The sequence below is a fragment of the Pseudophryne corroboree genome, chromosome 9 (assembly GCF_028390025.1).
Source record: "Pseudophryne corroboree isolate aPseCor3 chromosome 9, aPseCor3.hap2, whole genome shotgun sequence".
Lineage (NCBI taxonomy): Eukaryota > Metazoa > Chordata > Amphibia > Anura > Myobatrachidae > Pseudophryne > Pseudophryne corroboree.
Window position 1 is genome coordinate 477,275,811 of NC_086452.1, and position 18,738 is coordinate 477,294,548.

The 18,738-nt window shown below is 45.0% G+C and overlaps 1 protein-coding gene across 3 annotated transcripts in view; it reads left to right on the top strand.

Moving 5' to 3' along the window:
• Nucleotides 1-217: 217 nt before the first annotated feature.
• The window catches only part of TRAIP (TRAF interacting protein), a 129,337-nt gene continuing 110,816 nt past the window's right edge, over nt 218-18,738 (top strand). For 2 of the 3 annotated variants that reach the window (XM_063941422.1, XM_063941423.1), the window contains exon 1: nt 218-440. In XM_063941422.1, the coding sequence (XP_063797492.1) occupies nt 343-440 (98 nt within the window). In that variant the 5' untranslated portion in view covers nt 218-342. The remainder of the gene's footprint in view (nt 441-18,738) is intronic. The other variant, XM_063941421.1, reaches the window with a different exon arrangement.

The window sequence follows — 18,738 nt, forward strand, 5'->3', positions numbered from 1 at the left end:
GAGCTTGAATAAGAAGTGAATAAGAAGCTGGCCGAATAAGAAGCTAACTTCAGCCTCGTTGAGAAATGATATAATAGGAGGATATATGGCGACACTGATGACGTGAGGCAGCGGCAGCGCTCACTGTATGGTGGATGATGTTAGTCAGTCACACACAGGAGGGGGCGGGGCCGCTGACTCCCAGCACGTCACCAGACCCATCTTCCCGCCGGGCATACGCTCCGCCCCATGCGTTATGACGTAAGACGTCGGCGGCGTGTCAGCCAATGGGAGCGCCTCGCGGAGGCCGCTGTTGCTGAGTGAGGGAAATACGAACCGTCAGGCCGGGAGCGGGCGGCCGCTATGCCGATCCGCGCATACTGCACCATCTGCTCCGACTACTTCGATAACCACCGGGATGTGGCGGCCATCCACTGCGGGCACACCTTCCACCACCTCTGGTGTGTATCTACACCCTCCTCTCACCTACCTTACTGCTGTATACTGTACCTACCTCACTGCTGTATACTGTACCTACCTCACTGCTGTATACTGTACCTACCTCACTGCTGTATACACACCTACCTCACTACTGTATACTGTACCTACCTCACTACTGTATACTGTATACACACACCTACCTCACTGCTGTATACTGTATACTGTACCTACCTCACTGCTGTATACTGTACCTACCTCACTACTGTATACTGTACCTACCTCACTACTGTACCTACCTCACTACTGTATACTGTATACTGTACCTACCTCACTACTGTATACTGTATACTGTACCTACCTCACTACTGTATACTGTATACTGTACCTACCTCACTACTGTATGCTGTATACTGTACCTACCTCACTACTGTATACACACACACCTACCTCACTACTGTATACTGTACCTACCTCACTACTGTATGCTGTACCTACCTCACTACTGTATACTGTATACACACCTACCTCACTGCTGTATACTGTATACACACCTACCTCACTGCTGTATACTGTATACACACCTACCTCACTGCTGTATACACACCTACCTCACTGTATACTGTACCTACCTCACTTACTGTATATACACTTACTGTATACACACCTACCTCACTGCTGTATACACACACCTACCTCACTTACTGTACATACACTTACTGTATACACACCTACCTCACTACTGTATACACACACCTACCTCACTACTGTATACTGTATACACACACCTACCTCACTACTGTATACTGTATACACACACCTACCTCACTAAGGTATACTGTACCTACCTCACTTACTGTATATACACTTACTGTATACACACCTCACTACTGTATACACACACCTACCTCACTACTGTATACTGTATACACACACACCTCACTGTATACTGTATACACACATCTACCTCACTGCTGTATACACACCTACCTCACTGTATACACACACCTACCTCACTACTGTATGCTGTATACACACACCTACCTCACTACAGTATACTGTATACACACACCTACCTCACTACTGTATACACACAACTCACTGTATACTGTATACACACACCTACCTCACTGCTGTATACACACCTACCTCACGGTATACACACACCTACCTCACTACTGTGTGCTGTATACACACACCTACCTCACTACTGTATGCTGTATACACACACCTACCTCACTACTGTATACACACACCTACCTCACTACTGTATACGCACAACTCACTGTATACTGTATACACACACCTACCTCACTGCTGTATACTGTATACACACCTACCTCACTGCTGTATACACACACCTACCTCACTACTGTATACTGTATACACACATCTACCTCACTGTATACTGTATACACACACCTCACTGCATACTGTATACACACGCCTACCTCACTGTATACACACCTACCTCACTACTTTATACTGTATACACACACCTACCTCACTGCTGTATACACATCTACCTCACTGTATACACTCACACCTACCTCACTACTGTATGCTGTATACACACACCTACCTCACTACTGTATACACACACCTACCTCACTACTGTATACGCACAACTCACTGTATACTGTATACACACACCTACCTCACTGCTGTATACTGTATACACACCTACCTCACTGCTGTATACACACACCTACCTCACTACTGTATACTGTATACACACATCTACCTCACTGTATACTGTATACACACACCTCACTGCATACTGTATACACACGCCTACCTCACTGTATACACACCTACCTCACTACTTTATACTGTATACACACACCTACCTCACTGCTGTATACACACCTACCTCACTGTATACACTCACACCTACCTCACTACTGTATGCTGTATACACACACCTACCTCACTACTGTATACACACACCTACCTCACTACTGTATACGCACAACTCACTGTATACTGTATACACACACCTACCTCACTGCTGTATACTGTATACACACCTACCTCACTGCTGTATACACACACCTACCTCACTACTGTATACTGTATACACACATCTACCTCACTGTATACTGTATACACACACCTCACTGCATACTGTATACACACGCCTACCTCACTGTATACACACCTACCTCACTACTGTATACTGTATACACACCTACCTCACTGCTGTATACACACCTACCTCACTACTGTATACTGTATACACACACACCTCACTGTATACTGTATACACACCTACCTCACTGCTGTATACACACACCTACCTCACTACTGTATGCTGTATACTGTACCTACCTCCCTGTATACTGTATACACACCTACCTCACTACTGTATACTGTACCTACCTCACTGTATACACACCTACCTCACTGTATACACACCTACCTCACTACTGTATACTGTACCTACCTCCCTGTATACACACCTACCTCACTGCTGTATACACACACCTACCTTACTGTATACTGCAGTGATTTTCAACCTTTTTTTACTTGCGGCACACCGAACAATATTTTAAAATTGCCAAGGCACACCGTCAGTTCCCCACAGAATAAAAAACACACATTGGCCCTCATAGTAAAAAAAAATCCACACATACTGTACATTGGCCTACACAGAACACATTGTTCCCCACATAAATCCTATTGTTCCCTACATAAATCCTATTGCTCCCCACATGAATTATTCACATTGTTTCCCCCATACATCCATATTCTCCCCACATAAATCCTATTGTTCCCCACAGGAGAAAAAAACAAAAACAAATATTAGCCCCTACCGGTCAGCTGTCCTCCTCCCTGTCCCTTAGTGGCGGGGGTTGTTCATAGTGGAGTGCTGCGAATACTGAGCAGCGGGCGGGCGGGCAGGCGTGGATGTGGGTGGGCAAGGAAAGCGGTGTATGCAGGCAGAAACTGGAAGATGCATATTGCAGGCGGGTGGGCTGGCTGAGTGGTGAGATGCGGCGGCCGTGACCTATGATCTCACACCCCCGCGTCTTCAAGGCATAGGTCACGGCCAGAGCACGACTGACCCTCTAAGAAGAGCCTGGGCCAACAGTTCACTCTGAAGGTGCAGGAAGCTGCTCTGGCTCCGCGGCACACCTTGCAACTGGCCGCGGCACACTAGTGTGCCACGGCACACTGGTTGAAAAAGCCTGGTATACTGTATGCACACCTACCTCACTACTGTATACTGTACCTACCTCACTGTATACTGTGTACACACCTACCTCACTGCTGTATACACACACCTACCTCACTGTATACACACCTACCTCACTACTGTATGCTGTATACTGTACCTACCTCCCTGTATACTGTACCTACCTCACTACTGTATACTGTACCTACCTCACTGTATACACACTTACCTCACTACTGTATACTGTACCTACCTCCCTGTATACTGTATACACACCTACCTCACTGCTGTATACACACACCTACCTTGCTGTATACTGTATGCACACCTACCTCACTACTGTATACTGTACCTACCTCACTGTATACTGTGTACACACCTACCTCACTGCTGTATACACACCTACCTCACTACTGTATGCTGTATACTGTACCTACCTCACTGTATACACACCTACCTCACTACTGTATGCTGTATACTGTACCTTCCTCACTACTGTATGCTGTACACTGTACCTCCCTCCCTGTATACATACACCTACCTCACTACTGTATGCTGTCTACTGTACTTCCCTCCCTGTATACTGTATACACACCTACCTCACTGTATACACACCTACTTCACTACTGTATACTGTACCTACCGCACTGTATACTGTACCTACCTCACTACTGTATACTGTACCTACCTCACTGTATACACACAGCTACCTCACTGCTATATACTGTCCCTACCTCACTACTGCATACTGTCCCTACCTCACTACTGTATACTGTCCCTACCTCACTATACACACCTACCTCATTACTGTATACTGTACCTACCTCACTGTATACACACCTACCTCACAACTGTATGCTTTATACTGTACCTCACTACTGTATGCTGTACCTGCCTCACTGTATACACACCTACCACTCTACTGTATACTGTCCCTACCTCACTACTGTATACTGTCCCTACCTCACTACTGTATACTGTCCCTACCTCATTACTGTATACTGTACCTACCTCACTGTATACACACCTACCTCACTACTGTATGCTTTATACTGTACCTACCTCACTGTATACTGTACCTACCTCACTACTGTATGCTGTGTACTGTACCTACCTCACTGTATACACACCTACCTCACTACTGTATGCTGTCTACTGTACCTACTTCGCTGTATACTGTACCTACCTCACTACTGTATGTTGTATACTGTACCTATTTCACTGTATACACACCTACCTCACTACTGTATACTGTACCTACCTCACTGTATAGTGTACCTACCGCACTGTATCTACAGTACCTCACTACTGTATGCTGTATACTGTACCTACTTCACTGTATACTGTACCTACCTCACTACTGTATGCTGTATACTGTACCTCCCTCACTGATACTGTACCTACCTCACTACTGTATGCTGTATACTGTACCTACTTCACTGATACTGTACCTACCTCACTACTGTATGCTGTATACTGTACCTACTTCACTGTATACTGTACCTACCTTACTACTGTATGCTGTATACTGTACCTATCTCACTGTATACACACCTACCTCACTACTGTATACTGTACCTACCTCACTGTATAGTGTACCTACCGCACTGTATCTACAGTACCTCACTACTGTATGCTGTATACTGTACCTACTTCACTGTATACTGTACCTACCTCACTACTGTATTCTGTATACTGTACCTACTTCACTGTATACTGTACCTACCTCACTACTGTATGCTGTATACTGTACCTACTTCACTGTATACTGTACCTACCTCACTACTGTATGCTGTATACTGTACCTCCCTCACTGATACTGTACCTACCTCACTACTGTATACTGTACCTACCTCACTGTATACACACCTACCTCACTACTGTATACTGTACCTACCTCACCGTATACACATCTACCTCAATACTGTATACTGTACCTACCTCACTGTATATTAAATACACACACCTACCTCACTCACTGTATGCTCTTTACACACCTCCCTGTATACACGCCTACCTCACTCACTGTATAATGTATACACACATACCTCCCTGTATACACACACCTATCTCACTCACTGTATACTGTACCTACCTACTGTATACACACACCTACCTCACTCACTGTATGCTCTATACACACATACCTCCCTGTATACACACACCTATCTCACTCACTGTATACTGTACCTACCTACTATATACACACACCTACCTCACTCACTGTATGCTCTATACACACATACCTCCCTGTATACACACACCTACCTCACTCACTGTATACTGTACCTACCTACTGTATACACACACCTACTTCACTCACTGTATGCGCTATACACACTTACCTCACTGTATACACACCTACCTCACTAACTGTATGCTCTATACACACCTACCACCCTGTATACACACACCTACCTCACTCACTGTATACTGTGTACACACAACTACCTACCTCACTGTATACACACGACCTCACTCACTGTATACACACACCTACCTCCCTGTATGCTGTATATACTCACACACACACACACACACACACACACACACACACACACACCTCCCTGTATGCTGTATATACACACACACGCACACCTACCTCCCTGTATGCTGTATACACACGCACACCTACCTCCCTGTATGCTGTATACACACACGCACACCTACCTCCCTGTATGCTGCATACACACACACACACACACACACACACACACACACACACACACACACACACACACCTACCTCCCTGTATGGTGTATGTGTATATGTATATATGTATGTATATATATATATATATATATATATATATATATATATATATATATATATATATAATTATTATTATATATTTTTTTTTTTCTCTAACGTCCTAGAGGATGCTGGGGACTCCGTAAGGACCATGGGGCTAGACGGGCTCAGCAGGAGACATGGGCACTTTAAGAAAGACTTTGACTCTGGGTGTGCACTGGCTCCTCCCTCTATGCCCCTCCTCCAGACCTCAGTTTGATACGGTGCCCAGAGGAGCTGGGTGCATTTCAGGAGCTCTCCTGAGTTTCCTGTTAGAAAGCATTTTTGTTAGGTTTTTTTGTTCAGGGAGCCTGCTGGCAACAGACTCCCTGCATCGAGGGACTGAGGAGAGAGAAACAGACCTACTTCTCTGAGTTTCAGGGCTCTGTTTCTTAGGCTACTGGACATCATTAGCTCCAGAGGGATCGGTACGCAGGTCTCACCCTCGCCGTCCGTCCCAGAGCCGCGCCGCCGTCCTCCTCGCAGAGCCGGAAGAAAGAAGCCGGGTGAGTATGTGAGTAAAAGATCACACAGGCGGCAGAAGACTTCAGATTCTTCACGGAGGTAACGCACAGCACTGCAGCTGTGCGCCATTGCTCCCATTCACCCACACACTCCGGTCACTGTCAGGGTGCAGGGCGGGGGGGGGGGGGCTTCCCTGTGTGTGTGCGGTGTGTCGGTACGCGTGTGTCGACATGTCTGAGATTGAAGGCTCATCTAAGGAGGAGGGGGAGTGTATGAATGCTAGGTCTCCGTCAGCAGTGCCGACGCCTGACTGGATGGATATGTGGAATGTTTTGAGTGCAAATGTTAATTTACTGCACAAAAGATTAGACAAAGCTGAAGCTGGGTTACAGTCAGGGAGTCAACCCATGCCTGTCCCAATGTCGCCTGGACCTTCGCGGTCTCAGAAGCGCCCACTATCCCAAATAGCTGACACAGATACCGACACGGACTCAGACTCCAGTGTCGACTACGAAGATGCAAAATTGCAGCCAAGGGTGGCAAAATGTATTCGATATATGATTATCGCTATTAAAGATGTTTTGCATATCACTGAGGAACCCCCTGTCTCTGACACGAGGGTACACATGTTTAAGGGAAAGAAACCAGAGGTCACCTTTCCTTCCTCACATGAGCTGAACGATTTATGCGAAAAAGCGCGGGAAACTCCAGACAAAAAAAACTGCAGATTCCCAAAAGGATTCTTGTAGCGTATCCTTTCCCGTCACAGGACAGAATACGGTGGGAATCCTCCCCTAGGGTGGACAAAGCTTTAACACGCTTATCAAAAAAGATAGCGCTTCCATCCCAAGATACAGCTACCCTCAGGGATCCTGCTGACCGCAAGCAGGAGGTTACCTTGAAGTCCATTTACACACATTCTGGTACGTTACTCAGACCGGCTATTGCGTCGGCCTGGGTTTGTAGTGCTGTAGCAGCATGGACCGATTCCTTATCAGCAGATATTGAGACTCTTGATAAGGATACCATTTTAATGACCCTAGGGCATATAAAAGATGCTGTCCTATATATGAGAGATGCTCAAAGAGACATTAATTTACTGGGTTCCAGAATAAACGCTATGTCTATTTCTGCTAGGCGTGGCTTATGGACCTTGCAGTGGACAGGTGATGCCGACTCCAAGAGGCATATGGAGTTGTTGCCTTACAAGGGTGAGGAATTGTTCGGAGAGTGCCTCTCGGATCTCGTCGCTACGGCAGGTAAATCAAATTTTTTGCCATATATTCCCGAACAACCTAAGAAAGCGCCTCATTATCAAATGCAGTCCTTTCGTCCCAATAAAAGCAAGAGAGCACGTGGATCGTCCTTTCTTGCCAGAGGTAAGGGCAGAGGGAAAAAGCTGCATACCACAGCTAGTTCCCAGGAACAGAAGTCCTCCCCGGCCTCTGCTAAATCCACCGCATGACGCTGGGGCTCCCCTGAGGGAGTCAGCTCCTGTGGGGGCACGTCTTCGACTGTTCAGCCACGTCTGGGTCCACTCACAGGTGGATCCATGGGCAATAGAAATTGTTTCCCAGGGTTACAAGCTAGAATTTGAAGAAGTGCCTCCTCGCCGGTTTCTCAAATCGGCCCTACCGAAACAACCCCTGGAAAGGGAGATAGTTTTACAGGCAAATCACAAATTGTGTCTGCAACAAGTGGTGGTAGAGGTTCCCCTGCTTCAAAGAGGGCAGGGGTACTACTCAACTCTGTTTGTGGTTCTGAAACCGGACGGTTCGGTCAGACCCATTTTGAATTTAAAATCCCTGAACCTTTACTTAAAACGGTTCAAGTTAAAGATGGAATAGCTCAGGGCGGTCATCGCCAGCCTAGAAGGGGGAGATTTTTTTGTATCTCTGGACATAAAGGACGCATACCTGCATGTCCCCATATATCCTCATCAGGCGTACCTGAGATTTGCGGTACAGGATTGTCATTACCAATTTCAGACGTTGCCGTTTGGGCTTTCCACGGACCCGAGAATTTTCTCCAAGGTAATGGCGGAAATGATGGTGCTCCTGCGCAAGCAGAGTGTCGCAATTATCCCGTACTTGGACGATCTCCTCATAAAAGCGAGATCACGAGAGCAGTTGCTGAACAGCGTGTCACTTTCACTGAATGTGTTACAGCGACACGGCTGGATTCTCAATATTCCAAAGTCACAGCTGAATCCTACAACTCGTCTGCCCTTCTTGGGCATGATTCTGGACACAGACCAGAAAAAGGTTTTTCTTCCGACGGAAAAAGCGCAGGAGCTCATGACTCTAGTCATGAACTTGTTGAAACCAAAACAAGTGTCAGTGCATCATTGCACTCAAGTTCTGGGAAAGATGGTGGCAACATACGAAGCCATTCCATACGGCAGATTCCATGCAAGGACCTTCCAATGGGACCTATTGGACAAGTGGTCCGGGTCGTATCTGCAATTGCATCAGAGGATCACCCTGTCCCCCAGGGCCAGAGTATCTCTCCTGTGGTGGCTAAACAGTGCTCACCTTCTAGAGGGCCGCAGGTTCGGCATTCAGGACTGGATCCTGGTGACCACGGACGCGAGCCTCCGAGGTTGGGGAGCAGTCACACAGGGAAGAAATTTCCAAGGACTTTGGTCAAGTCAAGAGACTTGTCTTCACATCAACATCCTGGAACTAAGGGCCATATACAACGCCCTACGTCAAGCTGAGATCTTACTTCGCAATCGACCAGTTCTGATCCAGTCAGACAACATCACCGCAGTAGCTCGTGTTAACCGCCAAGGCGGCACAAGGAGCAGAGTGGCAATGGCGGAGGCCACAAGGATTCTTCGCTGGGCGGAGAATCATGTAAGCGCTCTGTCAGCAGTGTTCATTCCGGGAGTGGACAACTGGGAAGCAGACTTCCTCAGCAGACACGATCTGCATCCGGGAGAGTGGGGACTCATCAGGAAGTCTTCGCGCACATTGCAAGTCGGTGGGGACTACCCCAAATAGACATGATGGCATCCCGTTGACAATGTTAAATTCCCTTGTCGTATAAACAACCCTTTATGAAGTCTAAGAACACTGTACGCTGTTTACTTAAGAAGTACCGTAATGGTACGCTAGTTGCGTAACGATCGCTCAGCCGTAGGCGAGACGCTCAAGCGTCACGTTCGCTCACGGCCCAGTGATCACAGGACACGTTATTGGCTATGACTAGAGTAATGATTCGCTATGGCGTAGCTTACGCTCGAGACCACGAGGAGGTCACCAGCGGCGCAGACGCTCACAACGCTATACCTTTATGTCTAAACCTTATACCAATGAAATTCACAGAATACCTTAATGTGAGTACAGGGTGTAAGTGCAACCTTGTGTAACCTGACTAACTACAAAGCTGCTTGAGCGTCACCGACGCTCAAGTGAACACTTAACACTATAGGAAATACACAGATACTGGTTTAGGGTCCAAAGCCTATTAACTGTATTATATCTAATATACTTGTAAAAGGGGATAACAGTACAAATGATACACTACAATATAACAGAGACTTCCTAACCAAAATACAATACTATCTAATACAATTCAATACTAGTCTAGGGGAGATGTGAGAGAAAAGAGAAAGGAGAGAGAGAGAAATGAGAGAAATTGGCTCACAGTAAGACAATGATTACGGAGAGAAACTTACGCACAAGGGTAAACTATCGCATGCGCCTGGACATCCAGCACCCGATTTTCAGCAATGAGAACCGTTGAAGAGTGAGAGCTGGATGTGGTCGGCCTGCCTATTTATGCTCCACACACAATGCAATCCTACAGTCCCTACAATCCCATTGTCCATTGGACGTCGGAATTCGGCCCTGCATCATAACAAAAGGTCATAGGTTGATTCATACAGGTGGGCTGTGACGATTTCAAACAGCTCAGGTGGGTGGGGAACTAGGTTTCCCGCCGCATACCTGAGTATGAGTAAATAATAGAAATGGACATAAACTTCTTATGTTCATAACTATTCGCACGAGCGATTAATACGCTCCAAACCAACACCGGAATATTGCTAATTAAATACTCTTCCGATGGGTACCAAACACTGCTGTATGACTCTTGTTAGACCCTTCGTATAACACAAAGAGGGATTCCTCAGCTCATGGACATTCTATATTAACCAAACTTTCAGAAACTATCAAAGGGACCATGATCTACAAACTACATTAATTATGAAAATATGTAACGAATGAGTCGCATGCTACGACTACATAAACTCTACCGTAAATACGCATACCGTGCGCCCGCGGGTGCACGCTATTGCGGGTATGCGCCTTCACGGGAGAGCGTACGCATGCGCAGCACGGACCAGTGTGCGGTGCAAATATGGCAACGTGCATAGAGACATTTTTCTGACTTTGACAGTCCACCCTTTGGCAGTCAATAATAACTGCCACCTTCTAAAACATTTCAAAAAGGAGAAAAATGTAAGTCAGGGGTTAATTGATTTCCATGGTGGGGAAAGGAAGAAGAGTGGAGTAGGTGTGAAGAGGGTATGACCTAGTGAGATAGCAGAAGCATGTGTGTATGAGTCCATGTTTGGAGGGTCATGTATCATCGTGCCGTACGTGTGGTAAATCAAGCTTCGAGGTATTGCGAAGTATACATTTGAATTCCTTCTTATCCCGTGGTACGGGTCTGTGGATGGGCTGTCAAACTTTACCGAGCTCATTTCGGCTTTCAGTTGTAACAAAATGGGGATGCACATTTTAGTTGATGATACATGAATGGGGGAGGTATGTGGTTGCTGATATCTGTGCCTGTATTCCCTATCGTCTATGTGTGTCATTACCTGAGGGTTGTAGAGATGAAGATAAAGAACACTTATGGAAAATGCAATGATATTCTATGTCAGGGAAATGTACATCTGTCGTTGAAGTTGTGTTCGGTATCTGTTGAGAGTCGTCTTCTTTGCGCTGTATTGCTCCTTGGGCATGAGCAAATAGCTTTGTCAGAGCCATCGGATTTACAAAAAATGTTGGGCTAGCGTGAGTTTAAAAATACTAGGGAAACTGGGGATCCATGGCAAAGTTCATCAAGTGTCCATTTCTCAAGTGGTCAAAATCCTTCTTTGGTGCTTGTCTGTTGTCTGTATAGCGTCTCGTCAACTTCCTCGTCCAAGGGGGTCTTTGTATCTTGGAGAAAAGCAGAAAAACAGGTGAAAGAAACGGACCGTATAATCGCATTTTCATCACATTCTGGTTTCTATCATTGGGTCATAAATCAAATCCAGGTTAATTACAGTTTCCTCACTCCTCAAGCTCATCACTTTTGTACTTTGTTTGCACCTCATTAAAGCCTGCCCGCATCTAAATATCAATCCAATCGATATAATGACACCCAAGATACATAGTAGAAACTTTCCAACATCCATTATGACTCCTTGAGCCCAGTCTCCTAAACCGGAGAACCAATTTCGCGGGTTCAACCATGACACCCAACCAGTCAGCTCATTACCTACAGCAGCAAGGGTGAGATTGTGTTTTCGACGAAATTCCCACTTCAATTGGAGAATATCATCCATCTTTTGGTCTATGACCTCTACCGGATCCTCGGTGCTATTCGTGATATAAGTGCAACACTTTATGCCGTACTGTGTTGCCAGTGTAACACAATATCCGCCTGTTACTGCTGTAAGATAATTAAGAACCATCCTATGCTGAACTAGTTCTGTTTTGTAAGCTTGATGTTCTCTTCCAGTGTATCTAAACGTGTCATCATACATTTCAGTGATATTATCTAACAAATTGGCGAGTGCGGAAATGTATCTATAGTTCATCACTCCTCGAGCGGTGCGAGTGAAATCTAACGCTACCAAAACCTGAATCCCGGTGGATTCATGGATAAGATCGGAGGCCGGATGCTCTAACCTTTCTGACAGTTGTCTTTTAACTCGGTGCTCGTAATGAGTGTGAGTATAAGGAGCTTGGGCACCACGGTGTATGTCCTTAATTTTGTCATGTGTAACAGTCATCACTTCAGGCAATACTTTTCCAATATAACACAATCCTTCAGAGTTTGGGGCAAGCCACTTGTACGCCTTTCTCCCGCATATGAAATATGCGTCATCGGGGAGAACATATGGGACGGAGAAGGACATGACCATGTTACAGACCTTCCAGGTGAAATCTCCTGACCCTAATTCTTCCATCTGCTTAATGCACGTATCAGTTTGTACGATATGTGCACAGTATCCTGGTGATACCTCTCCAACTCTAGTAATCCTATTTCCTAAGGTATATCGATACCGGAAAGATTTTCCTCTACTGGCTATGTGGCGTACAAGCTCTGTATCTGTAGGCATTCTATCTGCTCTGTGTGAGAAGGTCATGGTAAGGTTGCTCCATGACACTTCCCAATTTCCCGGCTTACGGGGATTGGAGATATTAAAACATAAGAGGGACCTATCCACATGGTATTGGTGGAGCTTCAAACTAGGAGGGCTGGAGATGTTAAATCTCCGGTCCACCGGTCTTCCACCACTTAGCTCAAGTACCTCCCCTACCGTTAAAGGAAATGGTACTAGCCCTGATTTGCTATGCCCTTGAGGTACTTGAGAACATACCCAAAAATTTTGTCTCATTTAACACGCTACCCACTAAGGAGTGATAGTCACTTAATGGATGCCGGTCCCTATGGTTATTAGAACTGGATTGGCATTTCTTTATGCATCCATCTTCAATCAAATTGTCACAGGGCCTACAGATACAGTTTTCTTCAGTTAACAATCCATCACAATTTCTTCTATCGGATCGTTTTCTGATACTCGCCTTTGCTTGTTGGTTTGGTTGATCTTGGAAATTTACACCTCCGTCTCAGTCATCAGGACCTTTCTGGATCCTTTCTCGACCTCGCTGGTACTCTCACCGAAACAGACTGCTCTGGTCAACATCATGGTCAACAGGAAAATCCATATCACAGTCTCTTGGGGCAAGTCCATCTTACAGGAGGAGAAAAGAAGAAATTTGTAAAGGGGGTATAAGAAAACAGTTTGAGGGGGGGGAGAGAACTTGTTACGATAATAAGTTCTCTCGTCTTGTTGTTCTTCTTGTTCTGCTGTCTTCTCAAAGGTGCTGTCTCTCAGTCTTCCAAACGAACATTCTGGTGATGCAATGTTCATTCCCAACCGACGATCTTTCTGTAAGGAGCAAAAATCTGGCATTACCATTGGTCCAACTGAGGGGTGACATACCATCTTTAAACCATGGAAACATGAGTGGGAAGAGAGAGATAGAGAACAATTCATGTGCATATATACATTACATAACTCGACAATAACCATCAATAAGAAAAGAGAAACAAAGCATTTTTAAACATTGTCAAACTTTACGAAAACATTGTTAGCATTAGAAAATCATTGTCAGACTTATTAGGCTGTCATATCTATGTGTCTAATGGTCTCCTTGAGCAGTCCCTCCCCACCAGCACCTCCATATTCCACTGTCTGTATCTGGCCAGAAATACATTGTGGCGGATAGGTCATGCTGGGGTTTGGTAGACTTCTGCAAGGACCAAGTGGATATGCAATGTGTGAATTCTTACCAATACTCGTCAGAGATGGGGATAGAGAGAGAGAGAAAAAAAAAAACATTTTTCACAAATACATTTACAACTTTTCACCTGGTCATTCCTGTGTCTTCAGTGAATGACCTCCCACTTCATTAACCGTTACCTCAGGCTTGCCTCCATTCCTAATAATCACCTTTCCTGCCTATGTGATCCCTGATTATAATGGTGTGTATTGTAATTTTGCTCATTTCTTGGTCTAGGGGGTCTAACTTTATGTGGGTTATTACAGTTGTTGGCATAATGCCCTTCTCTTCTACAATGGTAACAGATCCTTGGCTTTCTCCAAGTGTCAGTGAACTGGGGTCTTGGCTGATTTGATGCCTCTTCAAACGCTTGGATGCTCATCACCATCAACCGCTTTCCCTGTACCTACCTGATTCCTTGGATACCATGATTATGTCGTTGTCTAGGGAGTTGATATACCTTCTGTGAATCTTTGATCATACAGTTAGATCTTTCCTAGGATCTGGGTAATCAGATCTGATTGATCTCAATTCTGTCCGGGACCAGGGATGGCGCATTGCACTGTCCTTGACGGGAATGGTTCCCTGATCATCAGTCTTCCCATTGGGGACTGTGATCACCCTGACAGGACTAAACTCAATCACATCACCTTGTTTTGGTCTTACAATATGGGGTACATTTGTTTGTGCGTGATATAAAACATTGTACGTACCTGTGGACACGACCTCACCTGACCCTCCGTTAGGGGGTTTGATTATTGCCTTTACCAATTTGGTCGCATCCACCTGGATGGCTTTTGTGATGGTTGCTGGAAGAGGTGCTGACATCGTTCTGGGCTCACTTTCTTGGTTGTATTCCTGAGGGAAGTTTGACATGGGGTGCAACTTGCATAGGTTAATAGTTGTACATTCAACAGTATTACAATAATCATTGTTACAGTTATTACACTTATTCTTATAATCTATACTACAGTTGCTAAGAGCGTTTTTATTGTTCAACCTTGTGCTTTTCTCCGCAACCATAATCCTCCCCGATGCCATGTCTCTCCTCTCAAGATAAGATTCAGAAAAGTCAATTGAATCTCTTTGTAATTCACCTTCCTGTTGCCCTAACTGCACATAATCATAATGTTTACTTCGTCTCTTTGTTGGTTCAATGAGACATATCCTCCTCCTTAAATTTTGTAACACTTCTGGACTGAAGCTACCTATTCTTGGGACTTTGTCCCTGTCTTGTACAGTCATTCTCTCCCATTCATCACATAAAGATTCTGTGTGACTTCCGTATTTTTCACACATGATGTACCTTGCCGACCCAACGGGTCGGTTCTCTGAATCAACCCGAACCGAGGTTGATCGCCCCCTACCTGAACAACTGGCCCCCATAATCTGCAGGTGTTGCTTATTCCTCCTTGGATCTTTATATCAAGGTTTTCAGCGAACCCTTACAAACAAACCAAGATGTCCTGGGCAGGCCGGCGGTGGCGGTTTACCAAGTACCCCACTTACTTCTCGCCCACGTTGGCCAGTACTGCAATCACTGTAACCAGAGCTGCTGTACCCAACCCAGGGCCCCTGTGAACCTTCTGTTTACTGGAACATATGAGGGTTACCCGCAGGACACTTACTCTTTCCAGTAAAGTTGGGGTTGTTAGATAGTTCCTGAGTGACCAGCGAACTTCCCTTCCAAAAATAAAAAATTACACAAATCACGTCAGAATGTACAAATAGCGTTTGTGACCACTTTACTCTAATGGTATTAGGTCAGATTACTAACTACTGCACACAATTACGTGCGGTCCAATCGTTCAGTACATAAGCACTACTTGTCATGTACTGAAAGATCAATGGAATCGATGTTTCCGGCCGCGATTCCTTCAGCAAGAGCTTGTGGCCTATATGGGTTCTGCACCAACACCCCAGGCGTTGTGCCTCTTGTACCTTTATAGCGGACCTCTTTGTCTATTTTATCTGTTACCTTATGACCTCCTGGTCTGTTACCGTCTGTTAATGACCTCCTGGTCTGTTACCTTATGGTCCGCTATACTCTAATGCTCAAATATTATTTAACCAGGGATGCCTCCCTAGCCACCGTATATGTCACTTACACGTGTGTCCCTTGACGAGTACCCGACTTTCCTTTTGGTTCAACCTCTAAGTTATATAAACTTATGTGATAAAAACACACTCACTCAACACATGTACACTTTGTTTCTATATCTATTTCTGCGCAGAAATTGTCTTCAGTCCAACTGTGTTACCAATTAGGAGCAGGATCTGTTAAACTAAATTTCAGATTTTTCCAAAAATAGATTTGCGTTATTTACCGCGTCGCGTTATTTACCGCTGTGCGTTACTTATCGCTTTTGCGCTAATTATCGCTTTGCGCTAATTCAACTTTTCGTGACTTGAGCTACGTGGGCGTAACCAGACGCTACGTTGCGTAATGTACGCTGCGTGCGTCTGCCGTTTGGATTGCGTACGCAAGTCTTTTGTTAGGGACACGTGTACGCAAAACAAAGATCCACCGTAACACAATTTCTACCTTTATCAATGTAGATGATCCCTGATCATCTACCGCACACCACACTGACTGCCTTATCTCCCAGACAAGCCGTGTGTTGGTCTATATTTTAACTATTACCTCTACTATGAAATAACAGCAAATCTCTTTTAGCACTTTCTATCAATTATAAAAATTGGCAAACAGGAATAGTGATATACGAAATTGAAAAAGAAATGCAGATATATATGTATGCGTGCGTGTATACGCAAGACAGAAGAGAAATAAAACAGTTTTAAAAGACACAAGCGTTTTGTTCTTACTTCCGGTTCCCGGATTCCTTCAGCACTCTTTATCTAAGCGAAGCAGACGCTTATCCCGTCAGCACTGCGAGACAACCTCCCACCCTTTGCTGGGGGGATAATGTCTGCTGATCTACCTAGTGCAGATATGAGAAGGATAGGACGAGTCCCCAATTGACAATGTTAAATTCCCTTGTCGTATAAACAACCCTTTATGAAGTCTAAGAACACTGTACGCTGTTTACTTAAGAAGTACCGTAATGGTACGCTAGTTGCGTAACGATCGCTCAGCCGTAGGCGAGACGCTCAAGCGTCACGTTCGCTCACGGCCCAGTGATCACAGGACACGTTATTGGCTATGACTAGAGTAATGATTCGCTATGGCGTAGCTTACGCTCGAGACCACGAGGAGGTCACCAGCGGCGCAGACGCTCACAACGCTATACCTTTATGTCTAAACCTTATACCAATGAAATTCACAGAATACCTTAATGTGAGTACAGGGTGTAAGTGCAACCTTGTGTAACCTGACTAACTACAAAGCTGCTTGAGCGTCACCGACGCTCAAGTGAACACTTAACACTATAGGAAATACACAGATACTGGTTTAGGGTCCAAAGCCTATTAACTGTATTATATCTAATATACTTGTAAAAGGGGATAACAGTACAAATGATACACTACAATATAACAGAGACTTCCTAACCAAAATACAATACTATCTAATACAATTCAATACTAGTCTAGGGGAGATGTGAGAGAAAAGAGAAAGGAGAGAGAGAGAGAGAAATGGAGAGAGATGAGAGAAATTGGCTCACAGTAAGACAATGATTACGGAGAGAAACTTACGCACAAGGGTAAACGATCGCATGCGCCTGGACATCCAGCACCCGATTTTCAGCAATGAGAACCGTTGAAGAGTGAGAGCTGGATGTGGTCGGCCTGCCTATTTATGCTCCACACACAATGCAATCCTACAGTCCCTACAATCCCATTGTCCATTGGACGTCGGAATTCGGCCCTGCATCATAACAAAAGGTCATAGGTTGATTCATACAGGTGGGCTGTGACGATTTCAAACAGCTCAGGTGGGTGGGGAACTAGGTTTCCCGCCGCATACCTGAGTATGAGTAAATAATAGAAATGGACATAAACTTCTTATGTTCATAACTATTCGCACGAGCGATTAATACGCTCCAAACCAACACCGGAATATTGCTAATTAAATACTCTTCCGATGGGTACCAAACACTGCTGTATGACTCTTGTTAGACCCTTCGTATAACACAAAGAGGGATTCCTCAGCTCATGGACATTCTATATTAACCAAACTTTCAGAAACTATCAAAGGGACCATGATCTACAAACTACATTAATTATGAAAATATGTAACGAATGAGTCGCATGCTACGACTACATAAACTCTACCGTAAATACGCATACCGTGCGCCCGCGGGTGCACGCTATTGCGGGTATGCGCCTTCACGGGAGAGCGTACGCATGCGCAGCACG